The sequence below is a fragment of the Aquarana catesbeiana genome, linkage group LG10 (genome assembly GCF_042186555.1).
Source record: "Aquarana catesbeiana isolate 2022-GZ linkage group LG10, ASM4218655v1, whole genome shotgun sequence".
NCBI classification, from domain to species: Eukaryota; Metazoa; Chordata; class Amphibia; order Anura; family Ranidae; genus Aquarana; species Aquarana catesbeiana.
Genome location: NC_133333.1, coordinates 24,955,662 through 24,980,439, shown reverse-complemented (window position 1 = coordinate 24,980,439; position 24,778 = coordinate 24,955,662). Strand labels below are relative to the sequence as shown.

The 24,778-nt window shown below is 44.0% G+C and overlaps 2 protein-coding genes across 2 annotated transcripts in view; one reads left to right on the top strand and one right to left on the bottom strand.

The window, feature by feature from the left end:
- IGLON5 (IgLON family member 5) overlaps nt 1–24,778 on the top strand; it is an 859,278-nt gene that overhangs the window by 628,332 nt on the left and 206,168 nt on the right. The gene's annotated exons all lie outside the window — the stretch shown is intronic.
- Nucleotides 627–23,445, bottom strand: LOC141110480 (hepatic and glial cell adhesion molecule-like). Its single transcript, XM_073601842.1, has 5 exons — nt 23,207–23,445; nt 22,058–22,378; nt 7,318–7,596; nt 2,871–2,983; nt 627–1,159 (listed from the first exon to the last, which is right to left on the bottom strand). Exons 1-4 carry the CDS (start codon nt 23,253–23,255, stop codon nt 2,907–2,909), a joined length of 726 nt encoding a protein of 241 aa, XP_073457943.1. The 5' UTR covers nt 23,256–23,445; the 3' UTR covers nt 627–1,159; nt 2,871–2,906.

The window sequence follows — 24,778 nt, the reverse complement described above, 5'->3', positions numbered from 1 at the left end:
AGGGATCACTACTATGCATAGTTTCAGTCCACCCTGCTAAATTTGACACCCAAGGATTTATAAATTCAAAATCGGTACCACAAACCCTAGCAACATAATCCTTACAAATTTCCCCGGGGTTAGGGGGAGGCGGAGCCTCTTTACCATGTTCTTGACCCATATTACAGTGAACGAGAGGCTGTCTTAACTTACAGCTTCTTCCACACAACAAATTAACTTATACTTCTATGCGACAGAAAGACAAAGCAAACAGAGGTTTTGGGTCACGGTGGTTGTTACCTCATAAACTCTTTCTCTCCTTCCCAAAAGGAGTTACAGTACTGTTTTTGTCTAATATTAATGAATCCTCTCTCTAGGACTCAGATCTCCCAAAGACCTTTAAGGAGTGGTCCGTCTCCTTTCTATATCATTTTTAAGGAACTAAAGCTTTATTGGCGCCGAGGCAAGAAAATTAATTTGTCAAAATAAGACAAACGTTTACTTACCAAGGATGATTGCTTTATCTGGGACGAGCCCCCATTTGAAAGGAATTATACACCTTCACAACCACACTGGTTTATGCAGGCAGACCACCGGAACCCTCGGATTTGTGAGAGACCAAATGAGACACGGGAAACAGGCTTGAGTGTGTGTTGATAAGATCTCTGACTTTATTGAATACAACAGTAGTATATATACCAGTAAAAATACATGTCTAAGGGTTATTCAAACTTTACACTCAGTACTTTCTTATCAAGAGTTAGGCTGCTTGACTAGAGAACAAGAAATAGCTGATAACTTGCTGACACAGATTCGGCTTAACCACAATATCTCATAGGGTGTGGTTCTAGGCAAACTGCTAGTCAAACTGACCATGGCAAAACTTACACACACAAAAAGTTAATTTATACTTTATGTAAAATGTAGGGAATCTTAGATGGAGTCAGTAGTTTATACATTCTATTACACATTCCACTAGAAATCAGAGTAGATTAGGAGATTAGGATGGGTAAATGGTCTAACTAAAAGTAAATGAATACTTTAAGGGTTGGACACAGAGGCATGTGCAGTTGGTAGTTAATAGAGGCTCAGGAAGGAAGCAGTGGCGATCAGGATAGCATTGTCAGGTAGGAGCCCTCTTCTCTGGTTTATTCAGTGCACAAAAGATATTGCCAGAAACCTATAAATTAAGAAAAAATTGTATTCACCAAAGATATTGTTTTGGATGTGTCTATATTTTCTTTTAATTCCATCTCATAAACACACCTGTAGGTTATTCAGCGTTTATTATGTGTCTGTATGATTGTCACAGAATGAATGCTCCCCAGACTGACTTAAATAGTTTCCATACTGTCATAGGAAAATGAAATTGCAAGCTCCTAGGGGGTGGAGACTGATGTGAATGGTCTATGTACTGTCACAAGGAAAGAAGTATGAAAGATCCTCAGGGATGGAAATTGATATGAATGGTTTGTGTACTTTTACATGGAAATAAAAATGCAAGTCCCTCTGGGGTGCAGACTGATAGGAATGGTCTATGTACTGTCACAAGGAAATGAGAACACACGCTCATCAGGGCGGAGACTTATCTGAATGGCCTGTGTACTGTCACAAGGAAATGTGGGATCATTAAGGGTAGAGAACAATATGAACAGTCTATGGCAGTGGTCCCCAAATTGTTGCCTGGGGGCCAGATGCGGCCCTCTGCTTGGCTTTATCCGGACTTTGGGGCACTATTCCTTCCAATGACACCAATGCTGGGGCACTATTCCTCCCACTGACACTAACAATAGGGCACTATTCTTTCCACTGACACCAACAATGGGGTACTATTCCTCCCATTGATACTAATAATGGGGCACTAATCCTTCCACTGATACTGGTAATGGGGCAACAATCCTTCCACTGATACTGGTAATGGGGCAACAATCCTTCCACTGATACTGGTAATGGGGCAACAATCCTTCCACTGATACTGGTAATGGGGCAATAATCCTTCCACTGATACTGGTAATGGGGCAATAATCCTTCCACTGATACTGATAATGGGGCAATAATCCTTCCACTAATACAAATGATGGGACACTTCTCCCCTAATACTAAACATGGGGCACTATACTTCCCACTGATGCCGGGACATTTTCTACTCCCCAGTGGCCACATTCCGGCCTCCCTAATGTCTGAACGACCGTAAAGTGGTCCTTTCTTTAGAAAGTTTGGAGACCCCTGGTCTATGGGGTTGATGTACTAAAACTGGAGAGTGCAAAATCACATGAAGCTTTGCATAGAAACCAATCGGCTTCCAGGTTTTTTTTTGTCAAAGCTTAACTGAACAAGCTGAAGTTAGAAGCTAATTGGATACCATGCACAGTTGCACCAGATTTTGCAGTTTTGGTAAATCGACACATATGTATTATTAATGGATATGAGAATACAAGCTTCTCTAGGGTGGACACTGAGGTGAATGGTCTGTGTGCTCCATTCAATAGAATTATTTGGTGCTGATTAACTCAATAATATAAGGTACTAGGAAATCAAACAAAATTACCAAGATTTAAAACGATCATGCAGTGGTTATGGAATCTCTAAAACCAGAGATCTTAGTTCTTCCAGCTCCACCCATCTGTTTCAGCCATCACCAGGGCTTAGAATTCCCACCATTAGTATATACATATCATAGATAATGTGGTAGGATATGTCGACCACCCTTCATCAGCTTTGTAACCCTCAGTTCTCAGGGGAGAACTAAAAATTCAGTTGTAAGATCTTGCCTTTGTAGTCATGACAAGGTAGTAGATGCAGCCAAAGGGGACAACAAGCCTAAACCCAAAGCTGTTTTTACTTGTGGGTGGTCTCAGCCTTCAAGGGTTGCAACACCAAGATATGCTTACCTGTCTGCCATCATAGGCTATTTCCAGGGCTAATAATCAGTGGGCAAGCATAATTCCTCCCAGTAGAGTAATTATCATCATGCTATATGTGCTGGTGGCACGGAGTGTGGCATCTAAATAGGGAGGAGAAAAGGATTATTAGTAACTTGGATGACTGAGTTTTTGCTTCATTTAGAAACATGTCCGGTTTTGGAGACGTTCGACTTGAAAAAACAACCACTTGGAGGTGTATTTAAAAAAAAAAAAGTCACATGTACATTTGTTCTGTGCAGAAAATGTTATTGGGCTATTTCCTGCACTATTCAAATATTTTTCATTTATGTAAAAAAAGAAAATGCCACATTTGGCCACTTGATGGCACAAAGTATCATAGCACAAAGCATTAGGAAATTCCTATCTAGTGGCCAAATGTGGTATTACAATAAATTATGGAAAATTATTCAACCACAGGAAATCGCCTAATAGAAAAAAATTCTGACCCATTCGCACAGAAAAAATGTACATGCACTATCACTGGGCGCATTGGTATTCAATTTTGTCTTTAAATGCATCCTTTAGAGTCTGCTAAGCTGTATTTTTCTATATTAAACTGCAGCCATTTTTTCCTTTTAGTTTTGTGTAGAGTGGTTAGGGGTTAGAACTTCTGATCAGTTTTTTCTGTCTCTGCTGGGTGTATTCTGCTTCATCTATTGTCCTGTAGCTGATACAGGAAGTGAAGAAAGAAAAAAACATATTGGGAGTATGGGACTTTATGGGTGCTTGTTACAATAGAATTAATATATCACAACAGAATATGAAAAAAATAAGTTATTTTATTACAAAACCTGAAAAAAGACAAATGCAGTTTATTCACATATACAATCAATTTTCCACACATGAATTCTACATGTTTCGCCTTGTGGCTTCCTCGGGAACATGCATGGACATATTTTTCTCTAATAAGTAGATATAAATATTGATATATTAGTTATACAAATCTCAAACTTGCATACATCAAACCAAGTACATATATACATACATGGGTGCATCCAAAAGGGGTGGCAGAAACTTCTCAACCAGTAGGCCGTGGCTCCAATGCTTAGGAGATTCAGAAACCAGTCTGTAATAGATTATATCAAAGCAAGTAATTGGGCACCAGGGCCCTCCCGAGAAAAGACGCCGACCAAGCCGAATCACCCACAGATTGGCTTAGGTATCGTTATAAAATCTATTGTTGCCTATAAACGATCGAAACATATTGATATGACTTATCAATGGCAAAGCATGTCATTAAAAAAATTAAATTAGATCAGGTTATTTGGACATCTCATAAATGAAAAAATATGCTTACATAGATAGTTTCTGTTAAATGAACGACTGGGAGCCTAAAGTGTCCAACAAAGTGCAGCTGCAAATATAAGGCTATATTCAAAGTTAAAGTTCCACACCTACAGTCCTGCAGGGATATAGAAAAAAACTCCAAATATAGTTTCCAAAAAAAGGAATCAATTTAAACTATCCTACCATAAACATGATAGGAAAAAATTTGCTTGCCTGTATATGCTGTTGGATCCATATATGTAAAGACTCCTGAGCAGGACGGTAAGCAACTATTTCAGCTTGAAGAAAAATGGATTTATCTTTTACAGGCAGCCAGAATTCCAGGCCTGAATAAGGGCATCAGTTACAAACCCTTTCTATAGCCCCATTTGGCCCATTTTTGTGGACTCTATTTATCCAGACCCCAGTGTCGCGGGTTTGGACCCTGTTCCGAATGCCCCTGCCGCCACACCACTTTTTTCTTTGACGCTGTGTTGTCATTTCGGGGACGAACGTTAGCCACTATTGGGGCTCTCTCTTTCTAATGAACCCCCTTTTTTGGGACTTTTTTTCTCAGGATTGAGGAATATGTATTAGTAATTCAAAAAATATCATTTGGTTGCAATAGTTAGCACATGTCTATGCTGTACTGTAACACTTATTTTATTTTATTGTAAGGCTTCATCCATGTGGAGAGCAGGATTCTCCTATCCTTCTACGACAATAGGTAATTCATGATCATACATTAAATAGACCTCATCAATTTTTTTTATTTTTTGTTTACAGAGCATTTGTTTGGGCACAATCACCCGGGACTTTCACATATCATTCTACCACCAGATCCCCACATGGACGCCCAGGGGCCCACAGCAACACGGTCCCCATCCCCCAATGGGGGCCGTGCTGATCTCTTGTGGGGACAGGGGCATTCTCTGTGGGTCCAGGCATTAGGTGGCGCTGTTTCGGTGGGTTCTGGCATTTCCCCGTCTCACCGCGGGCAATTGCATGGGCGCCTGGGTGTCGGGTATGGCGGCATCACCGCGCTCAGCACTTCCCTGTGGGTGGATCGTGGGCAGGGTCCCCGCCTGCTTGGTTCCGTGCGCGCGGTGTGGGCTTGCGATGGGACGGGGGAACGGCTGCCTCCTCCTGTTGCAGCGTCATCTGTCAGTGTCCGTTTTGCATCTGGATGGTATGATGTCACACATCGTGCTTACCCGACGCAATGGGGAGGAGTACAAATAGACTCATGTGGCATTGCTGAAGCTGCTGGAGTCCCTGGGAGCCACACTGTCCATGCAGCTGCAGACGGATATAACCTTTTTTATCCAGGGAAATTACCGGTGTGGTGTCCTTGCTCTGCCTTGAGAGGTGTCATGCCCCAGTTCTTGGGGGGGGTAACTTTATTTATTTATTTTTTATACTATTTGCGTCCATTTGCAGATTGGATCATCCATATTTATGTTATTGTCCCATCCTGCTCAGGAGTCTTTACATATATGGATCCAACAGCATATACAGGCAAGCCAATTTCCTCCTATCACGTTTATGGTAGGATAGTTTAAGTTGATCCCTTTTTTTGGAAACTATAGAGTTTTTTTTTTTTTTTTTTTTATATCCCTGCAGGACTGTAGGTGTGGAATGTTAACTTTGGATATAGTCTTATATTTGCAGCTGCACTTTGTTGGACACTTTAGGCTCCCAGTCATTCATTTAACAGAAACTCTCTATGAAAGTATATTTTTCGTTTTATTTATGAGATGTCCAAATAATCTGATCTAATTTAAGTATTTTAATGACATGCATTGCCATTGATAAGTCATATCCACATGTTTCGATCGTTTATAGGTAACAATAGATTTTATAATGGTACCTAAGCCAATCAATGGTACTCCTCTCTGTGGGTGATTTGGCTTGGTCGATGTCTCTTCTCGGGAGGGCCCTGGTGCCCAATTACTTGCTCTGATATCATCTATTAGAAGACTGGTTTCTGAATCTCCTAAGCACTGGAGCCAGAGGCTACTGGATGAGAATTTTCTGCCACCCCTTTTGGATGCACCCATGTATATGTACTTGGTTTAATGTATTTTATGTATTTTTTCAAGTCCGAGATTTGTATATAATATATATATATATATATATATATATTTATATCTACTTATTAGAGAAAAATGTACACATGTTCCTGAGAAAGCCGCAAGGCGAAACATGTAAAATTCATGTGTGGAAAATTGAACATAAATGGCATAGAGAAAACGACCCCTGTTCTTTTCTATGTGATTATTTGTTTTTGTCTTTTTCCATGTTTTGTAATAAAATTAATTTTTTTCATATTCCGTTGTGATATATTAATTTTATTGTAACAAGCACCCATAAAGTCCCATACTCCCAATATGTTTTTTTTCTTTGCTCTTTCTTAAAGGGACGATGGTGCCAAAATTAACATATCTGTGTCTTGATCATTCTAACCCATGGGTGCTCAACCTGTGGCCCTCCAGCTGTTGCGGAACTACTAGTTCCATGGGGCATTGCAAGGCTTTTAATTTAAATAAGTATGCCTCCCAAAGGCAGAGGCATAATGGGACTTGTAGTTCTGCAACAGCTGGAGGGCCACAGGTTGAGCACCCATGCTCTAACCCATCACTTTTTTACAGGAAGTGAGGGTAAATCTCCCCAATAGGGATCCTGACAGAAGTAAATGCAATATAGTTCTGGCAGAATTGCTGGCCCTTCCTTGCTCTATTCAAAATTTTGAAAAATTTGTGAAAAGCCAGCAGAGTTAGACCCGGTGCACTCAGTAATCAGTAACAGAATAGGTCAGACAAGCCCCTCCCCTTCTCTCCTGTACAAGCCTGTTTGGGTAAGCTTGTGCTGAGGGGTGTGGCTGTTACTCAGCTCTGCTAGTAGAGCACCGGAGTGTGAGGGCAGGAAGCAGCATGTTCACAGAGACAAAAAGGTCTTTTAAGACCAGCAAATATCAGTCACAAAGCACAACATGCCGTGGGTAGAAGACTATACAGATGTTAAAATAGTGTGAGACTTCATTTGAGCTAGAAGATTTCTATCTTGTGTCTACTGGCAGCCTCAGGTCAGCACCTGTAAAACTCTGACATGTCCATGGCTGATTAAATTGTGTTTTACTATTACTTACAAGAGACGGTGAGATTTAGGGACCCAGAACCCCAGTAGGCTGCGTTGGATACGTTGCAGATATAGAGTCCATTGAATGTCCTGTCGGGTTGCGTTATCTGGAGAGTCCAATTCCCATCTAACAGACTGTAGGCATTCTTGCTGATCACAGATTGTCCATCCTTCATCCATGTCACCATTTCTGTATAGCCACTAGAGGAGCTACAGCTTAAATTTACAAAGGCCGCACCCTCATTCACCTTCTGGGGTGATTGTGTCACTGTAACATTCACCACCTGGTCTGTCAGACAAGAGGGAAAATGTATTAATAATTACACTTTAAAATGTGAATGGTTTCATTGCAGCTTTTTTTTTTTTTTTTTTATTGCACTCTATATGATACAAACCCTCGATGGGCAACCTGTTACATTCCAGTCGGCCCCCAAGAGTAATGAGACTCTGTGTATCCAGATTTCATATTCAAACACATCTTGTGTTATGAAATAAAACATGTTGCCTTCCAACAGACCCTATTGGGGAAAAATGTAGCTTTTTTTTTTTTTTTTTTTTCCCTGGGACAGAAGGGCAAGGAATTGGGCAGTTTGGGGATGTAAACTGACAGGGGTGCTAACCCTTCCCCAATTTTTGTGAAAAAAAATTGCTAATAAAAATTTTACTAAAAAGGGTTTTGTCCTCACTGGAGAGATTATCCATCATTTTCTGCTTCTACAGGAAGTGGGGGAAAAATCTCTGCAATGGGGACACAGGCATTCTGTGACAGACTCACCGGGGCAGAGGTTTTTGAAGGGGACTGCAGGCTAACCTCTTGCCTACTGACTATGGGTCCTGACTTATAAGGAAATTCTACTCTTCGGGAGTATGTATGCCTGAGAGAGCCTTGGAGTAATCTTACTTTAGATTCAGTTCCATGTCTCCCCAAAACACAGACTCTGGGAACTAGAGGACTCATATACACTTGGAGTCTTTAGGCCCAAACCACCAATGTCTGCTGCAGACTTTGAGACTCATAGCAAAAGTCAATATAATCAGTAAGCTGGCTGGTGGTCTCCTGCTATTGTCTGTTTATTAAGGTGTTATGTGTTTTTAGCTAAGCATGTCTCTCCCATTGTTAATTAAGACACCTATTGTTTCTGTCTGTCTGATTAATCACAACATGGGGGGGGGGGGGGCATTGAGTGACCTAGGCTGGTTTAGGTGACCAGTTAATTATCTCATGTTAATTGTATTTCTGTATACAGGTTTCTTTGTATACAATAATGTGATCAGGCTTATCTGACCTTGTGTACTATAAATAATGTGTCTGAGTTTCAATAAAGCGTTCAAGTTTTGCATCTGAGTTAGTCTTGTCTAGTATCTTGGTTGCAATATGCGGCTATATCTGGTTCCAGACTGGAGGAAGCTGTATACTGACGGAAGCACCAAAGCTGGGTGTTGGACGGTTTCATCACACCTTTCCCCTACTGTTCAAGAACAAGCTATAATGTGGAGTTTTAAAGTTAACTTCCAGAGATGACATGGGGCTTATATGGGGCCAGCTTGGCACAATTTAAGAATGCATATGTGATGTCTGATTGGTCTCTGTGAAAGTTGTAAATCATTGTAGTAGCCCAAGCTACTATAGTGATGGCCACGGTCTTCTGGGTGCTGTGTGGCTGCCTTTTCTGCACACTATAAACAAAAAAGTCAGTGCTGCTACCCATACATCACATAGAAAGCAGAGCTCCCGGGTGCTCGATCCACAGTCGCTGGCTGAGTAGGGAAATGAGGAAAAGATGATCCGCATTCCGGTGATTGCTCTTAAAAAATGTAATTCTTATTGACAAGCCACAGTGACCAAACGCAAATGAGAACCGTTGACGCGTTTCAGCCTATAAGGCCTTAGTCATAACCCATGATGTGATGTCTGATTGGTCCCTGTGAAAGTCGTAAATCATTGTAGTAGCCCAAGCTACTACAGTGATGGCCACGGTCTTCTGGGTGCTGTGTGGCTGCCTTTTCTGCACACTGACCACAGGGGGGTGCTCACTCGGCACCGCTGCCACTCGGAGAACTCCTTGCATTTTTTTTTTCCATTGAATACAAAGTATTCTCTGATTAGACACAATAGAGAGGTCACCACCCCTACTCTCTACCTTGTCCAATCTGAGAATGCTTTGCGTTCATTGAGAAAAATGCAAGGCATTCTCTAAGGGGCAACTATACTGAACGAGTGATCTCTTGTGCTCATTATGCAGAAGGACAGCTGCTGTGCACAGCACCTTTTGGACTGCAACAATCGCTATTGTAGCTTGAGGTACCACAGTGATTTACACCTTATTGGCAGTTGTATTTGGCTCTGTTGCCATTATGGTAGGGTAGAAGAAAAGTTGTATGCAAGTGTTGGCGTCCTTTTTAGGCTCCATTCACACTAATGCATTTTTTTCATGCTTTTTGCAGAAATGTAGGACATTTTTTTTAACATGTGAACATGTTCCATAGATACCCATCAATGCCTTTTTTTGCCTCTGCGTTTTTGCAAAGGGTGAAGGACTTTTTTTTAAATGCAAAACAGTGCTTTTCTGCTTTTATTATTTTGGTTTAATAGATTTCAATGGAGAAGCTGCAGAAAAGCATGTAGTGTGTTTTTACCGCAATTTTGCCACAATTTGCGTTTTTAAATCTGCCCAACAACAAATCCCCCCCCCCAAAAAAAAAAAAAAAAAACATAAAACACACAAATTTGCAGTAAAAATGTGGTAAAAGAAATGCAAAAAGCACAGCAAAAAGCTGAAAAGCAACATGCATAGATGTGAATCAGGCCTTAGAGAAATCTCGGCAAATCACAGCAAAAATGCACTAAATTAAGTCTATTGAACCAAAAAAGCACTGTTTTGCGTTTATAAAAAGTCCCTGACCCTTTTCCAAAAATGCAGTGGCTGAAAAAAGCATAGATGTGAATGCGTCCCATAGGAAATCATGTTAAATGAACTGTAGAGCGTGTCTGCAAAAAGCACCAAAAAATGCATAGGTGTGAACCTGTGACATCTCCTGCACCTCCTGGAAGCATTGGAAGCTGGGCCAGGACATTTATTATTATTTTTATTTTCATCAGTGATATTGATAATAAAAATATGTACATAATAATAGTAATAACATATAAAAACTAGTTAATAATTTTATATATACAGTGTGTGTGTATGTATGTGTGTGTGTGTGTGTGTGTGTGTGTGTATGTATATGTATATATATATATGTATATATATATATATATATATATATATATATATATATATATATATATATATATATATATATATATATATATATATATATACCCCCCCCCCCCTGCCCAGACCAATTTTCCCAATTTTCAGCTTTCAGTGCTCTCACACTTTGAATGACAACTACTCAGTCGTGTCATGTAATACTGTACCCAAATTAATTTTTTGTCCTTTTTTTCATACAAATAGAGCTTTCTTTTGGTGGTATTTGATCACCTCTGGGTTTTTTATTTTTTGCGCTATAAATGAAAAAAGACCGAAAATTTGAAAAAAAAAAAAACGCATTTTTCTTAGTTTCTGCGATAAAATTTTGCAAATTATTAATTTTTCTTCATAAATTTTGGCAACCATTTATACTGCTACATATCTTTGGTAAAAATAACCCAAATTAGTGGATATTATTTTGTCTTTGTGAAAGTTAGAGAGTCTACAAGCTATGGTGCAAATCATAAAAAATTGATCACACTTGATGTACTGACGTACTGATCTCATTTCTTGCGACCCGAACAAGCCAGGAAAGTACAAATACCCCCCAAATAACCCCTTTTTTGAAAGTAGACATTCCAAGGTATTTGGTAAGATGCATGGTGAGCTTTTTGATGTTGACATTTTTTCACACAATTCTTTGCAAAATGAAGATTCCCCCCCCCCCCCACACAAAACTGTCATTGTAATGGGTTATTTCTCTCACATGGCATGTATATACCACAAATAACAACCCCAAAATACATTCTGCTACTCCTCCTGAGTATTACGATACCACATGTGAGGGACTTTTTCACAGCCTAGCCACATAGAGAGGCCCAACATGCAGGGAGTGCCATCACGTGTTCTAGGAGCATAAATTGCACATCTAACTTGTTGACTACCTATTACACTTTTGAAGGCCCTAGAGCACCAGGACAATGACACTGACATGGCACTGATGACAGATGGCACTAATACGTGGCACTGATGACACTGATGTGGCACTGATGACAGATGGCACTAATACGTGGCTCTGATGACAGATGGCACTAATACGTGGCACTGATGACACGTGACACTGATGACAGATGGCACTAATATGTGGCACTGATGACAGATGGCACTTATACTTGGCACTGGGGACAGATGGCAGTGGGGACAGATGGCAGGGACATGACAGTGGGGACAGATGGCAGGGACAGATGGCAGTGGGGACACTTTTTCTTTTTTTTTTTTTTTTTACACTTACCGCTGCAGCGGTTAGCTCTCCCTCCTCACACGCTATCTCTGTGTGAGGAGGGAGAGCCGGCGATGAGAGATGATCTCATATGTTTACATACGATTGGCCGTTTTCAGCGATCTGTGATTGGCTGTGTCCAAGGGACACGGCCAGCACAGAACTTCCCCGATGCGCGCCCGCGGGAGCGCGCTTTGCGGAAGTAAACAGGAGGGCATCCTGGGACGGCCTCCCAGCAGTTAGCGTCCGCGCTGCAGCCCTCTTTCGGCTATAGCGCGAGCGCAAAGAGGTTAATAAAAACAAAATATATATTATGCATGTATGTCTATATAGATAGAGGGAGAGAATGAATATGAATTATCATTACTAATGTAGCAAAGTCTCTAGCCTCGAGTCTAATAAGAACCTTCAGGGCCAAAGATAGCTGACATCCTTCTGTATGTGGTGGGTTGTGAGGCATAGTGGGTGCAAGGTGGATAAAGTTATTGGGCGCCAGATACTTCTTGGATGTAAAAGAGGTTTTATTTCTCTTAACTAGGGATGAGCCGAACACCCCCCGGTTCGGTTCGCACCAGAACTTGCGAACGGACCAAAACTTTGCATGAACGTTAGAATCCCATTGAAGTCTATGGGACTCGAACGTTCGAAATCAAAAGTGCTAATTTTAAAGGAAAATTTGCATGGTATTGTGCTAAAAAGGGTTTGGGGACCCGGGTCCTGCCCCAGGGGACATGTATCAATGCAAAAAAAAGTTTTAAAAACGGCCGTTTTTTCGGGAGCAGTGATTTTAATGATGCTTCAAGTGAAAAAAAAAAGTGAAATATTCCTCTAAATATCGTACCTGGGGGGTGTCTATAGTATGCCTGTAAAGTGGCATATGTTTCCCCTGCTTAGAACAGTCCCTGCACAAAATGACATTTTTAAAGGAATAAAAGTCATTTAAAACTGCTTGCGGGTTTAATGTAATGTCGGGTCCTGGCAATATGGATGAAAATCGGTGAGACAAACGGCATGGGTACCCCCCAGTCCATTACCAGGCCCTTTGGGTCTTGTATGGATATTAAGGGGAACCCTGCACCCAAATTAAAAAAAGGAAAGGCGTGGGGCCCCCAGGCCCTATATACTCTGAACAGCAGTATACAGGCGGTGCAAACAAGACAGGGACTGTAGGTTTGTTGTTAAGTAGAATCTGTTTGTAATTTTGAACTGGTACATTTTTAAAGTGTAGCTCCAGCCAAAAAATCTATTTTAAGCTTTTTGGAAAACCTAGGGAAGGGTTATCACCCCTGTGACATTTGTTTTGCTGTCTGTCCTCCTCTTCAGAAGATTTCACCTCACTTTCTGTTACAATGACAAATGTTTTTTGACAATTTGGGGTTTTTAGTGAAACAAGGATTGGTGATAAACCATCAGTGGAGAGGAGACACGTTTTTCCCATATTAACTCTTAGAGGAGAGAATTTCCCTTCCTAGGGGTAGATTTCATATCACTTCCTGTTGTCTCCTTCCGTTTGCAAGTAGGAGTCGTTTGTAAGTTGGATGTTTGAAATTAGGGGCCTGCCCTATATACTCTGCAGAAATTGGGGCCTTAGGTGTTGGTGTTGCCACAACACTGTAAGCCTTCACAGGGCCCTGCTGTGAAATATTAGATCAAGAATTGTAATTACATGCCCCTGTTGAGCAGGGTCAGAAAAATTGGGCCTTTGGTGATGGTGGTGCTGGTGCCACAACACTGTAAGTCCTCACAGTTACTCTTGGTGGGCGCAGAAACGGGCCCTGCTGTGAAATATTAGATCAAGAATTGTAATTACACGCCCCTGTTGAACAGGGGCAGAAAAATTGGGCCTTAGGCACTGGTGCCACAACACTGCAACTACCCTCCCAGATACTCTAGTTGGAGCGCAGAAATGAGCCCTCCTGCAAAATATTGCATCAAAAATTGTAAATACACGCCCCTGTTAAACGGGCAGAAAAATTGGGCCTTAGCCACTGGTGGCGGTGCCCAGAACCGAAAATATTCTTACAAGCTATCAGCATGATCATTGAGGAGGAAGAGGATAGTCACTCAGCATCAGCATAGGGAGTCTTGAAGGAATCTGACATTTCAAAAAAAAAATATTCGGTTACATCAGCATCAGGTGCTTGGTATCTGGTGGTGATCCAAGACTGATTCATTTTTATGAAGGTCAGCCGATCGATCGAGTCGGTGGACAGGCGCACCCTTTGATCGGTTACAAAGCCTCCAGCAGCACTGAATGTGTGTTTCGAAAGAACGCTGGATGCAGGACAGGCTCAATTGCATACTGTGCAAGCTCTGGCCAGTGATCCATCCTCAAGACCCAGTAACCCAGAGGATTTTCGGTGGGAAAGGTGTCCAAGTCAGATCTTGCCCCTAGGTATTCCTGCACCATGTAAAACAGATGCTGGCGATCGTTGCTGGAACCGATCATACCTTGGGGCTGCGGACTAAAAAATTGTCTGAACGCATCGGTCAGACGACCACCTTCTCCACCGTTCCTTCTTTTACTGACCGAAGCCTCAGCAACACGTTGTCCAGGAACAGGAGTTTGTACGCTCCCAGCCTCTGGGAACGCATTGCACAGACCTTTCTGCAAGGCCTCCCGAAGATGTTTCATCCTCTGCTCCCTCTGCGACGGCAAGATAAGGTCCGCAACCTTACCCTTGTAGCGTGGATCAAGGAGGGTTGCCAGCCAGTAACGATCCCTCTCCTTGATATCACGAATACGAGGATCTTTCCGCAGGCTTTGCAGGATCAGGGAGGCCATGCAGTGTAGGTTTGCTGAGGCATTCGGTCCGGAGTCCTCTGGGCCACTAAGGATGACATGATCCGCAGCCACCTTCTCCCAGCCACGTACAAGTCCATGGGTTTCTTGGGACTGTAAATGATCCCTTAAAGACTGCTGCTGATTCTGAGTGCCAGGCTCCACCTCCATGCTGACACAATCCTCCTCCTCCTCGTCCTCTTCCTGTGTGATCGGCAGGAACACTGTCTGGATAAAGGGGGCCTTGAGAGCTAAGGAAGTCCTCCTCTTCCTGCCTCTGTTCTGCCTCAAGTGCCCTGTCCATTATTCCACGCAGCGTGTGCTCCAACAGGTGGACAAGGGGGACAGTGTCACTGATGCATGCACTGTCACTGCTCACCATCCTCGGGGCCTCCTCAAATGGTGACAGGACAGTGCATGCATCCCTGATCATGGCCCACTGGCGTGGGGGAAAAAAAACCAAGCTCCCCTCGACCCTGTCCTGGTGCCATAGTCGCACAGGTACTCATTGATGGCCCTCTACTGCGTGTGCAGCCGCTGCAGCATGGCCAACGTTGAGTTCCACCTGGTGGGCATGTCACAGATTAGGCGGTTCTTGGGCAGGTTAAATTCCTTTTGGAGGTCAGCCAGCCGAGCACTGCCATTATATGACCAGCGGAAATGCGCACAGACTTTCCTGGCCTGCCTCAGGACATCCTGTAAGCCCGGGTACCTGCCCAATACCGCTGTACCACCAAGTTAAGGACGTGAGCCAAACATGGCACATGGGTCAGTTGCCCCTATCGGTGGGCAGAGAGGAGGTTGGTGCCATTGTCGCAAACCACCATTCCTGGCTTAAGCTGGCGTGGCGTCAACCACCTCTGAAACTGCCCCTGCAGAGGTGACAGAATCTCTGCCCCAGTGTAGCTCCGGTCCCCCAAGCACACCAGCTCAAGCACCGCATGGCATCTTTTGGCCTGCATACTTGCGTAGCCCCTTGAACGCCTATGGAGCACCGCTGGTTCCGAGGGCACAGATAGAGGCCATGGAGGAAGAAGAAGAGGAGGGGGTGGAGGAGAGAGGTGTGTCAGAATCACCAGTAGTAGCATTTTGCAGGTGTGGTCGCGGAACAACCTCCAACACTACTGCACCTTGTCCTGCATCCTTCCCAGCTGCCAGCAGAGTCACCCAATGCGCCGTGAAACTTGGGTAACGTCCCTGTCCATGCCTGCTGGACCATGAGTCAGCGGTAATATTCACCCTACCGCTGACCGCCTTGTCCAGCGAGGCCAAGACATTGCCTTCCACATGCCGGTAGAGAGCCGGAATCGCCTTCCATGAGAAAGTGGAGTTTGGGAACCTGCCACTGAGGAACTGCACATTCCACAAACTCACGGAAGGGGGCAGAGTCTACCAACTGAAAAGGTAGCAGTTGAAGTGCTAGCAATTTTGCCAAGCTAGCATTCAACCACTGGGCATGTGGATGGCTGGGAGCGAACTTCTTTCTGCGGTGCAGCAACTGGGGCAGGGAAATTTGCCTGGTACAATCTGACGTCGGTGTACCAATAGCAGATTGCCCGCAAGTACTTGGCTGTGACGCACCTAATTCTACACCTTCATTCCTCTCAGTGCAGGTCTCGGAGAGGACTAAAGGTATAGTGGGATTGGAGATACCAGCTAAAGAGGAGCAAGGAGAGGTCCTCTTTGTTCTTTGGTGTGGGTCTTTTAGGTACGCTTGCCAACAAACTGCATGGCAGGACAAAATATGTCTGGTCAAGCATGTGGTGCCCAAGCGGGAGATGTTTTGGCCACGCGAGATACGCTTGAGACATATGTTGCAAATAGCAGCGGTGCGATCTGATGCACTCATCTCAAAAAAGGCCCACACCAAAGAACTTTTAGAATAAGGCGCAGGGACAGCAGCGCCCTGCACATGCGGAGCTCTGCGGTGTGATGCAGTCAGTGTGCTGCCCTTAAGCTGGCCCCTGGAGGGCATCCTGCCTCGTTGGTGCTGTTCCTCCTCCTCCTCCTCTCTCCTATCAGGCACCCACGTGGAGTCAGTGACCTCATCATCCCCTCCCTCCTCATCACTGGAGCAAACCTGGCCGTATGCTGCAGCAGGGGAAACATGACTGCCAGATTGCTGTCCTTCTTGGGCACCCCCTCTGTCTGGGCTCACGTTACGGCCTTCCTCTAGCTGAGTACCATCATCTGAGCCTTCAAAACGCTGGGCATCCTCCTGGAGCATGTACCCAACACTGTGGTCAAACAGTTCGGGGGACTCCTCAGGAGGACATGGTGGGGCTAGGGAAGAAGTGACTGATGTCATTGACCAGAGGGAAGAGGCCGCGTCGGCAGCTGCTTTACCAAAGTACCCTGAGCCTGCGTGAGATGAGGAGGATGAGGTCCTCCACTCGACCAAGTCTTCCGCATGTTGCGGCTCAACACGGCCAGCTGCCGAAAAAAGGCCAAGCGTGTCCCAAGGCCACGTGCTGATGAGGATGCACCGTCTCCACAACGAGCACTGTTGCCTCTAGACACAGAGCCTGCTTGCCCTCTTTTATTGGCTTGTGAGCTTGTGACTGTCTGCCTCTCCTTGTTGGCCTTCCAGACATAACTGGGATGTGTAATAAATATATATATATATATATATATATATATATATATATATATATATATATATATATATATATATATATATATATATATATTAATCGATTATACTGCAGCCTGCACTTGTCTTCAGGTAGCTATACTGTAGGTGCAACTGTGCAGGGTACACAGTACACTAACTGGAAATACTGTAAAAACACCTGCCTGTTAATAACAGGAATGGATCTAGCTAAACTGAATACAGTATGTGTGTGTATATAATATATATAACATCTGGGATGCATATATATACACAATACACTGCAAGTGCAGCTAACTGACTCGACCTGCCTACTCTATCTAACTTAAATCAAATGACACTATCTCTCTATCTATCTCTCTCCACCGCAACACACTACACAGGGCCGACCTGCAGGCGGTCTTATATAGTGTGGGGCGTGTACTAAACCCCCTGAGCCATAATTGGCCAAAGCCTCCCTGGCTTTGGCCAATTACGGCTGTCTGTACACACGGCTCTGTGATTGGCCAAGCATGTGGGTCATAGTGCATACTTGGCCAATCATCAGCCAGCAATGCACTTTCAATTGGCATACTCAGAGACTTCAATAGGAGAACAGCTGTACAAGGAAAGGCCCCCAGCAAGGCCCCACATCTGCATGTGCAGGATTGCTGTCTCCTATGACAACAGTCTTTAACCGTTCCTAATGCAAATCGTCCTCTTTGCTTCACTACAACTTCTACTTGTAGCTTTTCAGCCCACTGAGCTCCCGGTCTCTCACTGGACCCTCTGATTCACTGACTCTGAATCCCTTGAGCTCCCTCAAGCGTCACCCCTGCTTCCCTGTTGGGTCCCTAGCTTGGCAATCCCAGATACTTCTCAAGCTTTACCCCTGCTCACCAGCTCAGTCCCTGGCTTGACTCACAAGGCTGCTCTGCAAGCGTCGCCTCCACTGGCTGGGTCCCTGATTGATCACCGCCTGAAGTTTCCCAATTCTCCACTGTGCCCGTTCAGTGAGAATACTGCTCCGGTACTTGCTTCAGTTACTCACTGTAGTCCCTGGTAAAGGTGATTGGTCCCTTCGTGGTGATAGCTTTCCTTCTACCTCCGACCACGACAGGTTCTTCAGCCAGCAGAACCATCTCTTATGGTTGGACTGCAAGCTGCAATCCCAACCCTGTGCTGCCCTCTTACTTCTGGTTAGGCTCTCACACAGCCTGGCAGCCAGATGCCCCCGGGATAGGCCCAATCTCCGGCCTAGCAGCCCAGGGTGTACGACACACATCCACCCAGACAGCCGTCCAGGTGGCACAGAAAATAGATCACCTGACCTCACCCGAATATATAGGCTCTCCCAGCAGGCCAAGGAATTCAAGAAAACCCCTGCCCATTGGCTGAGATACCCCATATACCCATAACCTGACCTTGGGTTGCCCTTCTCATATCTAGTACCACCAAGTACCCGGCCACCTAGCGGTAGAAGAGAAAAGTGCAACAAGGCTAAACTTGGGGAGAAATTAGTGGATCTCTAGAAAGTGACCAGGGTAACTACTCCTGGCAAGTAAATTTGTGAGGCGCTCCCTGACTAAACCCCAGGGTGCTACACTAATAATATGTCACTATTAATAAGGATATATATTAATTACAATATAATAATTTACCTTTTTTTTTTTTTTTTTTTGTAAAACTCCTATTTTTGTTAAGAATGTGTATGTTGGAGTCACAGGTGACACAGACCAGACCTAACTTACCATAGACACGAAGCTGGAGGTACCCCAAACTCCAGTACACTGCGTTGGATATATTGCAGCTATAGTTTCCACTAAACGTCCTGTTGGGTTGTGTTATCTGGAGAGTCTGATTCCCATCCAATAGATTGTAAATGCTGTTATTAGTTATAGACTGCCCATCCTTCATCCATATCACTGCCTCATTGTAACCACTAGAGGCACTACAGCTTAGATTTACTGCAGAGGTGTTCTCGCTCACCACCTGGAGCGAGTGTTTCACTGTAACATTCCCCACCGGATCTGTTAAATAAAACATAATGTATTCTATAAATTAAAAAAATACCATCTTCCTTGGGCCGAAAACCCGCAGCCAGATATTGGAACCTCCCAGCTGTCAAGAAACAAGGACGCTAGTTTGTGTAGGGTTCAGGTTTTCATGCTGTCACTCACTGAAAGACTTCCTCCTCTTGTGGTTTGAAAATATGTCTTTGTAGAATACCTGGGGAGCCTGGGGGTTATGGCTGTGTTAGAGACCGGCCTCAACCCAAGGATGTAAAGGACTGCACTAACAAAAACTCATCCATTTCACCATTTTCATTGTGTCCACTAGAGGCACTGCATCTCAAACCCAGTGGAACTTGGCACCGATGAATGAAACGTGCACTCTGGATAAACCCTCTAGAACAATGGTGGTCAACTTTCTTAATATGGAGGACATCAAGTGTGATCCTCACCATCACCAAAGGGCTGCACCTAAATTCAGTGCCCTGCCCATTATCCAGACCCCCTATCCTAATGGCGTGGCGTTCTCTACCAATCCAGAAGGGTTGATGGGAGCCTCTCCTAAATTGGGCACCCCAAGGTATCTTGCCTTTTAAAATGTCACACATGTCCCATGTCAAAGCTTGTTCTAATATACACCGAACAGTAGGTCAACACATGTTGACACAGGTTAATACGCTTTGGTGTGCAATTTATGCACATCAACCCACATGAATGTACAACGATGTGCTTTTCAATGCATTTATACTGGTTTCTTGTACAATACTTTTTATGGGTGCACATGAAAATTACAAAGCCACTGGTCACCCACGCAGGGGGAATCACAGGACTGGATAGATGGATGGATCCATGACTGGAGAGGGTGTCCCACTACTCCACTGTGAGCACAGCCACACTGAGTCCTGGAGACCGGATCCCTGCACCATCCATCATGGATGGTGCAAGGGTCTGATCTCCATGTGACCATGCTTACAGTGGTGTGTGTGGTGGTGGTGGAAATTCCCACAGGCTCCAGCCGGGGTCCGTTCTCTAGGTCGTGAGGCTTGTCCGCTGCTATGATGCTGACTCTGAGGCAGCCGGGTGCCAACTGCTGTCCATTCAAAAATGGCGCCAGACAGCACCATTCCATCATTAACTCACCGCTCAATGCAAAAGTGTACAAGCTTGCCCGAGCCCGGTAAGCTTTAGAACTGCACATGCGCCCACAGCCATATTTTTCACAGGTAGCTCTAAAATGGATTGAAATTTACGGGCTGTCCAAAATATATACACGCGGGTGGTTGGCAACACTGTGCGGACACCTTGCTCATGCAGACGCCCATGGGCACTAGATGTGAATTACTGTTATTAAAAATGATCCTTTCCATGATCCTTTCCTTTGCAAGCTAAAAAAAGTTGATTTATTGCAACCATGGCATTAGAGCTGTTCATGTGGTTGGCTTGCTGTTTTTGCCAAAATATTACCATTTTAGGCATCTGCAGCTCTGGCCTTTTTATGTTTATTGAAAAAAGCCATTTGTTTTGGTTAGAAACTTGATCTATGCCTGATTGGCCAAGATTCTTATTACACTTCTGGAACTGATCATATGATTGCACCAAACAGACCCCTCTTAGCACTTGGCTTATGGAAGTTACAGCCAGGGCCTGGACAAGGGGTGGGCAGGAGGGACGGTTGCCCTGGGTGCAGTGGGGATTTGGGGGGTTGTACTAGAAGTAGTGATTTGAACGGGGGTGGGATTTTTACTAGGAGGCTGGATTTCTGTTAGGATAGGGGATTTAGGGGGAGAATTGGTGCTAGTAGTGATGATTGGGGGGATTTGTGCTGGGGGGGGGGGAGAGGATTTATGCTCAGAGGGGAAATTTGAGGAGTAGAGGATTTGTGCTAGGAGGGGGATTTGTACTGGGAAGAGGGGTATTTTTGTTTTGGGGATAGTTTTGGCTTGCAAAGGGAATTTATGCTTACGGGGTAATTGTGAAATTTTGGTGCTTGAGATTTTTACATTTTTTTTGAGTGGGGGGGGGGAGATTTTTTTTTTTTTTGCCGACATATATTAAAAGTGGATTCTTTGCCCTGGGCACTTGATGACCTTGTCCCGTCACTGGTTACAGCTATGCTCTGTCTACATATCTTTAAGACAAAAGCAGGTACAAATCTGCAGTGAAGTTTAAGTGAGTTTTGCTTTAAAGTGTAACTCCACTGTCATGGGAAGAGATACGGCAAATTAAATAAGTAAAGCATGTACAATTGCTACACAAGTCAAAATGTAATTGAATGTTATTAAAAACGACCTTTCCTTTTCAGTCTGCAGCACTGTAATTTTCTGTAAAATGCACTATGGCAACCTGGAGTTGTTCTGTACACAAGTGGTATGCGGAACGCCCCCCAGATATGTCATTTCCTTTCCTACATGATTGGCTCACAAATTTTCCCAGAAGTCTGTACTAAGATACCAGTTAGGTTTTGAGCATCCTCTGCAATACAAATGTCATTTTTGCTGAGATACTCTCAAAGGGAAATCACATCTAAAGGGATGCATACCCTACCACTTTCCTCATTAGAGACCTGCAAGTGCAGCAGCTGATAATTATATGATCATTCACATTCACGCACATGGACACAGAGAAACAAACCGCTATTTCTTCAGAATAACCAGGTAAGAATCTGCAGCAAAGTTTGTTATAATTCCTGCAATGTACATAGATCACCCAGAGGGGAGTGGTTTTTTTTTTCTCTCTCAAAAGTTAAGTTACTTTTAAGGTAAAGCAAAGAACCTTCAGAATTGATTTTACTGGAGTTCAGAGCATCACAAGATGAGTTCTACTACAGAAAATTAAACTTTGCCTTGCTAAGGCCAGTACATTTCTGAACTAGGTAATACCATAGACCACTTACCATAGATTGTCACTTCGAAATTCCGCGTGCCCGGCGTTTCCCCAAGTGCAGTGACGGTTACTGTGTAATTCCCTGTGTCCTCTTTTGTAGAGTTTGATAGAAGCAATGATCCATTCCCGATGATGGACAGTCTGCTGGTGTAGATTGGGAGCACCGTAGCAACATTATTGTCCAACAGGGCCACTGACATGCCATTTATAGCCCAGTAGACTATTGGATTTGATCCCTTGATGGTGTATGAGATGTCCAGGCTAATATCATTCCCGCTTTTTACATTGCCATTGGAGTTACTATTAATGGTCACTGCTGCCCCTTCTTTGCCTGTTGGAAGACAATAATTGGTCACCAACTGACAATATGTAAATGAACGTTATCACATGGGCCCAGATACTTCCTGGACAAGGCTCAATGGCATCCAAGGTGAAGATGCCAAAGTGTGCCTTCCTCCAAAATGAGCCGCACATCCTGTGCCTGGGCTAATGGAGGGTACAAAAAGCATAGCCATTGTCCACCAACCCTACGATAACCACCTTTTTGGTCAAAGGGCAACCATACAGTATGGGGGGGGGGTGTCTAAAAGTGGTCAAATTGATGCGATTTCAGCCTGCCATACATGAAATTAATTCAAGCCTTAGGTGGCCCTGTTGGCACCATCCAGCTCAACAAATGTCAACTTTTCAATCAACTGACACAAGTTCTTTTACATCTGGCTACACATAGAATGGCCAACATCCACTTGAAACATGCAGACCAAAAACTCAATGGGTATGGCTGTCACAAGCAAGAGACATTTGTCTTGCTCAGCGCCAATTCAGCCGGGGATAATATGTTATATACAGTGCTCCCCCTTTTTTTTTTTTTCTTGGAACTTAACTAAGCACCTTAAACTCTTATTGGCCCATTTGGAATTGTAGGTTGACCCTCTTCTAAACAACATTCAAAACTATAAAATAAAATAAAAAAGTTTTGGCTTTTCATACAGTATAGAGGAATATTTAGGCTTCCATTACTAATCACCTTCTGATTTAAAAGGTCTCTACTAAAAACCTCTACTTCTTTCAGTATACAGAAGGAACGTTGTCACTGGTTGGGAAGTGTTGTTATAATGTATAGATTATTTAGAGTATGTAGATGGTGAAGATCACTCACCGTACTGTATGAGAAGTAGAAGGGTAGCAGTCAGGATGGCATAGCCCATGTCCCTGGTAGGTGGAGGTTGGAGTGGCAGCTGATCAGGAGTTCAGACACGGATCACTCCTGGGTGATCTTGCAGGTAAAAAAATATCAGTTGTATTTCCTGTAATTTTGGTGAAGACGTTGAAGGAAAGGGAAGGGTAAGGGAGACAATGATGTTACTGTTATTTCGAGAATTTTCAATGTTTTGCAAACTGCTTGTAGGTGTGGTGCAGAGGCAATAATTCACAGAGGTGGGTGCAATAAAAGACTTGTAAGAAATGCAATAAAAGTTCACAACAAACTCGGTGAAAAGGCTACTCAGCCGGGTGAACTCAGTTTCCAGCCACGTGAAAGAAGCAGATTCCAGCTAGACTGACCGCATCTGTTGAGAGGGAATAGAATGCGGCCTGGCCGTCTAATGCCCAGTCGGGAAGGTTTCCAGAAGAGATGCCACCCTACACTTTCCCTCCTCGCCAGGAACCTTTCCCTAACGCTAGTGCTGTCCCTAACAGACCAGGTTCCTATCCCTACTCTGCCTACTCACAAAATGCATGCCAAGCCTGGGACCCAGCCTTAAAATAGGCTCTGCCTGACCCAAGATGACTGCTGGAGGCACATGGGGAGCGACATCCAGTTGGGTGCTTCCCCAGTGACCCAGGAAACCATATTCTCGACTTCCTCTCCAGCTGTGGTACCGCTGGGGAAGAGTGTCACCTGCAGTGGGGAAAGTGGACTGTACCTGCCTATATGCAGCCTTCGTTAAAATGATATCTGGTGATCCTACTACTGGGATTGACCAATCCTGTGTCCCAGTTGGGCTCCCCTATTGTCACACACACCTGTGTAGGAGACTACAAGGTGCCAGGTGGACACACAGTGCAAGGGCATGGTCACCATGAGTAAGACTGTCCAGAGCAATGATTTGCAGTCAACACTGAAGCAAGTACATGTAGACAGGAAGTGGCGTCAAAAAGACAGGAGGAGATCAGCAGCACTGGGGGGGGGGGGGGAGGGGGGCAAAGACTATTAAATACCCTTTTACTTCAGCTTTCAGTGCTTCCCTGGGAGGAGTAGGTGACACCATGCTCTAATCCTGTATTTAAAATGTTTTTAATTATGCAGAGATCCAGCCCTGTACCCCAATAATTCTCATACTCAAGGGATATAGGTACCCCCAGTTAAAACCCACATCTAAAGCATACGGAAACCCAAATGCTAAAATCTCATGTAAGCATTAAAATAAATTACAGTAACTTCAAAAAAGTGATTTTGAATCCTTAATCTTTTTCATTAAAACACCTATGATCCTGCCCTGAGAGTCCTCATTTAGACACTTCCTGTTTTAAGGTGACAGTGATCCCAATAGTCACCCTGTCCTACAGACTTTCAATGGAGACTACAAGCAGGGCCGGGATCTAGAGGGGGAGGAGGGGCAGCTGCTCTGGGCACAGTGTCTGTGTGTTGGGGAGGAGGAGTCATGAGACAGAAGCACGTAGAGTAAATTCAAATCAGGCTTCAGATCCCACCATTCTATTCTTTACTGAC

What these genes read in the sequence shown, in the direction of transcription:
- LOC141110480 (XM_073601842.1), bottom strand. Translation starts at nt 23,255, where the DNA reads ATGGGCTATGCCATCCTGACTGCTACCCTTCTACTTCTCATACAGTAC. An exon ending in TCTACTTCTCATACAGTACG is followed by an intron (nt 22,379 to 23,206) that starts GTGAGTGATCTT and finishes GTCTTCCAACAG; the next exon opens with GCAAAGAAGGGGCAGCAGTG. An exon ending in TTTCGAAGTGACAATCTATG is followed by an intron (nt 7,597 to 22,057) that starts GTAAGTGGTCTA and finishes CTTGTCTGACAG; the next exon opens with ACCAGGTGGTGAATGTTACA.